General features: G+C 41.0%; 1 protein-coding gene across 1 annotated transcript; it reads right to left on the reverse strand.

Moving 5' to 3' along the window:
• Positions 1-242: 242 nt before the first annotated feature.
• On the reverse strand, positions 243-3,760 carry LOC106512400 (retinoschisin). Its single transcript, XM_014001029.1, has 6 exons — positions 3,229-3,760; positions 2,928-2,953; positions 2,658-2,853; positions 1,047-1,188; positions 762-957; positions 243-681 (listed from the first exon to the last, which is right to left on the reverse strand). The coding sequence occupies exons 1-6, from the start codon at positions 3,281-3,283 to the stop codon at positions 529-531; spliced, it is 768 nt and encodes a 255-aa protein (XP_013856483.1). The 5' UTR covers positions 3,284-3,760; the 3' UTR covers positions 243-528.
• Positions 3,761-4,226: the final 466 nt, after the last annotated feature.

Raw genomic sequence — 4,226 nt, forward strand, 5'->3', positions numbered from 1 at the left:
TTTTTTTTAGTTTTTCCTTTTACATGCATTTATGTCTCTTAAATGAATGATAATTGAATGATAATTTTCCCACAAGTCTTTTAGTACATACATTAAAAACAGTAAAATATAAATTATGAGCTAAAATATAAAATTTATTTGATCTAAGCTGGATAAATAAATATTAAGGTCATTTAAAATATAAAACATGAGGTAAAGTTCTCCTTTTATAAATTAATTTGAGCATTTTAAGTGTATTTATTTATTTAGTGGTCCATTTATATATTTCTGATTTATTTTTTATTATGTCCGATTCGGCCCGCCATCATTTCAAAGAAAGATTGTGGACAAATACATTTTTGGTTTGTTTTTACTCCTTTAGCTTTATTGAGAGTGACAATGCTTCTTTAACCTATAGTTTTTCTCCAAACTTCACCACAGACAGATGATGAAGCTCATAAATCAGATAATGGATGTTTGGAACAAAGCTCTCCGGTTCTTGGTGAGTTGGTCGGTTAGAGGACGAGGAAAAAGCAGGTCAAGTTCACTTCAAGTGCACTTTTTCAAGCACATCAGCAGCTCCATCCTGATGGCGATGCGGGTGTGCCAGCCCAGCGGCAGCAGGCGGATGTAACGAGCTACGATGGGCGGGCGCAGCAGGTTCTGTACGGTGGAGGAGCGGTCAGAGTTCCCGTAGAAAACCTTGTTTAAAACACGAAGCAAACTTTTTATCAAAATCTAAAAGTCACTTCTATAATCTAACTCCATTTCATTGTTCCTACCCTGTTGTTTCCTGTTTGGTCTTTGTAATAGACCCAGTTGAGAGTTTCCACAGAGCGGTACTGGATGCTGTATTTGGTGATCCACTCGTCAGCATCACAGCGGCCCTGGGAGAGAATGCCAGACACCACGCTCTCCTCCTTCAGGTCGATCTGGATCCACTGGTGCTGGTCGTTGAACTTGGACAGCCATGCACACCTAGCAATTATACATTTGTAAGCTGTGATTTTTTTTTCTACAAATAATATGATATAATCTGGACAGGAGAGCTTTTTAAAATTGTTCACCCAAATCCTTGATTGTTGAGGCGAGCATTCTTAGGGGTCCAGGAGGAGTACCAGCCTGTGTACTGGTCCTGATTAGAACCACTGATCTGGTCTGAGGACACTGAGCCTGATTCAAAACCCAGAGCTCTGTGGTACGGACATTCTGTAGGGACAATCAAAGTTTAAAGACATTTATTTAAATACATTTATTCCACATTATCTAAGGCACGTGTGTCGAAATGAAGGCCTGTGGGCCAAATGTGGCTCACCACTGCATTTTATGTGGCCTGCAAAAGCTTCAGAAATGTATTTATGTCTTAAAATAAGCATATGCTACTTTAAAGCCAGCATTAACTACATCTCCCATATTGCGTGTTGAATATTTTACCAACAAAATGATGGCATCTATTTACGYCCTCAGAGACACCCCCTTGACTAAATCAGAAGAGCCCCTGTACCAGCTCTCCGTTTCAAGGGTCCAAATTCCTTCAAACACTGATAGGTCTTCGAGAGTCTCGCCCTTCTTCATCCAGTGGATTGACCCATCTGAGTAGCCTGTGTCAGGTCACCTCTTGAACACTCGTTAACTGCAGTCTTCTTCTCTTTGTGACGAGTGCTCTTGTTACCATCTGGATTAAGTTTTAGTGGTCTGGTTATAGACCCCTAGGATGTTGTTTTAATAATCTTGGGCTAAGTGCAACCAATAAAAACCTTTAAAGATTTTAGAACCAGCAATTTTACCTCTTTAACACCATGAAAAGGTAAYAACAGATGAGTCCAAAGAATTGAATGTGCACACTTTGTCTTAGGTTTTTCTTCTTGCTTGCATTTATTAATTTTTACCATCTCCAGGCGGAGGTGCACAGGGTTCAAAAGTAGCCAGCAAAATTMGCTGTGTAAAATCTTCATGTAGCTGCATTTTCTCTGGCTACTTTTACTGCGGCCCAGTTGCCCTGGGAAGTGGGAATTTCCYACTTTCAAGTCATAAATTTAAACTCTTAATGCCCCTTCAGTGGGAATTCCCTGTCAGAAAGTGAGTTCAGAATTCAAGACAGCAGCTACTCACAACTCAACAGTGAGTAAAACTCTCTTACTTTTACTTTTAATACTGTTAAAATACTGTTTCTATGCAGGAAATACCAGGTAGAGCTTGTTTGTTAGCAGTGCTCAGCTATAATAATGAGATGAGGAACGTTTTGTGAGTTTGAAGTCAAACATGAAACATCAAAGTTCTTAACTAAAAGGCCCTCAGTGAAAATAAATTTGACACTGCGGCTGTGAGGACCCTGTACTAACATTATGGCTGTTTAATATTTGGATGAACTGCTTTCAAAGGCATAAGAAGATGTTCTTTCATGTTATTGCGTGAAGAAGATGCCCTATTTTGAGTTCCCTAATCTACTCATGACATTCCTGCTCAAGTAATAAGATTACCTGAACAGAACCACTTTGTCTGATGCAGGTGYTCATTTCCGAACTTCTGACTCTTTCCTGTAATGTTTGACTCGTGTGTTTAGAGCTGAGGCATGTTCAGGACTTAATGGGAGTCTGTGCAGATATGTATACAAAGAGTGAACAGTTGTGAGATCTGTGAACCCTGTCTGCTCCTGCAGAGGTCGGTGGACTTCTTACCTGGCATGCAGCTGGGGTGACCCTGAGGTGGCAGCCATGTGGTTGGGGAGACGGGTGGGATAGAGGCAGAGGTACGTGTCGGCGAGCTGACGGCTTCGCAGTCACACGTGCAGGCTTTGACGTTACGAGTCCATGTCTCGATGAGCTGCTGGTCTTCTCCCTGCAGCTGCTCCTCTTCCTGCACAGCCTCCTCTTCCTGMACATCACACAGGGAATCTAAGGTTCGTTTTTGGTGTCGGTTCTGAGGATATTTCAGGAATAATGCCTTACCTCCTGGGACTGAGCAGTGATTGTGGCTGTTCGGATGAGGGAGCAGATGGGAAATAAAACACAATGTAGAACCAGACCAGATGTAGAACATTAAAACAAACATAAGCTCTGAATGGTTTGTAAATATGTTTTATCCGTACAGAATGTGTGCAGAAGAAACCCACAGAGATTACTGGCCTCTTTGTAATGAAATCTGTTCACTTTGATTTTATCTCGATGGTTTCTCAGCGCTGTGTCATCACTGATTCTTTGTATGGTATCAATAATGTGATTCAAAAATGATTAAATTTTTGAGACTTACTCTGACATAGAAGCAGGAGGAACAGCACAGCAGCACGACAAGCAGTGACCTCCATCTTCTTCACCTGCGCTGGACTGACGGCTGCATGATCCCCAACCCTTATAAAAAGGATTACTGTAATCCTCAGGCCTGTCCTGGCCCAGTCTAATWCTCTTTAGTGGCAGACACATTCACTGGGCAGCTCCGTTGTTCTGCCCTCGAACTTTAGTGTTGAAGAGTCAGAAAAGGTTGACACACATTATGTTGTTGCCTTACATCCTGGAGTTTAAAAGGAATCTGGGGAAATGGTTCATTTTAATGTTCAAAGCATGGCTGCTACTTGAAGATGTAAAATGTTTTTCTTGTAGAAAGAAATATAAAAAAACAACAAAAAGACTGAGTACACATAATTAATGATTTCTCTAAGTCAAAAGCATCAAGCTTATTAACACTGAGGGCCGGTTGTAAATAACTTTGACATAACACAAAACGTTCTTCGTCTCATTGACTGGCCTTGCCTAACAAACAATAACTGAGCTCTACCTGGTATTTCCTGCACAGAAACAGCTTTTTAACATGTCCTTTTTAAAAACACTGAAAAGTATACATGTAAATGTGAAATAAATAATACAGAAATACTAATAAAGTAAAAGTAAGAGAGTTTTACTCACTTTTGAGTTGTGGTGAGTCATTGCCATCTTGAAATCTGAACTCTCCCACTTTCCAACAGGGAATTCCCCCTGGAGGGGCGTTCCAGTTAAATTTTATGATTTGTAAGTGGGAAATTCCCACTTCCCAGTACAAATGGGCCACAGCAAAAGTAGCCAGAGAAAATGCAGCTACATGAAGAATTCACACAGTGATTATGACGACAGCATGACGGCTCAGTGGTTAGCACCGATGCCTCACAGCAAGAAGGTCCTGGGAGTCTTTCTGTGTGGAGTTTGCATGTTCTCATTGTGTTTGTGTGGGTTTTCTCTGGGTACTCCGGTTTCCCACACACCCCCAAAAACATGTAG

Source organism: Austrofundulus limnaeus, unplaced genomic scaffold (genome assembly GCF_001266775.1).
Source record: "Austrofundulus limnaeus strain Quisiro unplaced genomic scaffold, Austrofundulus_limnaeus-1.0 Scaffold8, whole genome shotgun sequence".
NCBI lineage: Eukaryota > Metazoa > Chordata > Actinopteri > Cyprinodontiformes > Rivulidae > Austrofundulus > Austrofundulus limnaeus.

What these genes read in the sequence shown, in the direction of transcription:
- LOC106512400 (XM_014001029.1), bottom strand. Translation starts at nt 3,283, where the DNA reads ATGGAGGTCACTGCTTGTCGTGCTGCTGTGCTGTTCCTCCTGCTTCTA. An exon ending in CCTCCTGCTTCTATGTCAGA is followed by an intron (nt 2,954 to 3,228) that starts GTAAGTCTCAAA and finishes TCATCCGAACAG; the next exon opens with CCACAATCACTGCTCAGTCC. An exon ending in TCACCCCAGCTGCATGCCAG is followed by an intron (nt 1,189 to 2,657) that starts GTAAGAAGTCCA and finishes TTGTCCCTACAG; the next exon opens with AATGTCCGTACCACAGAGCT.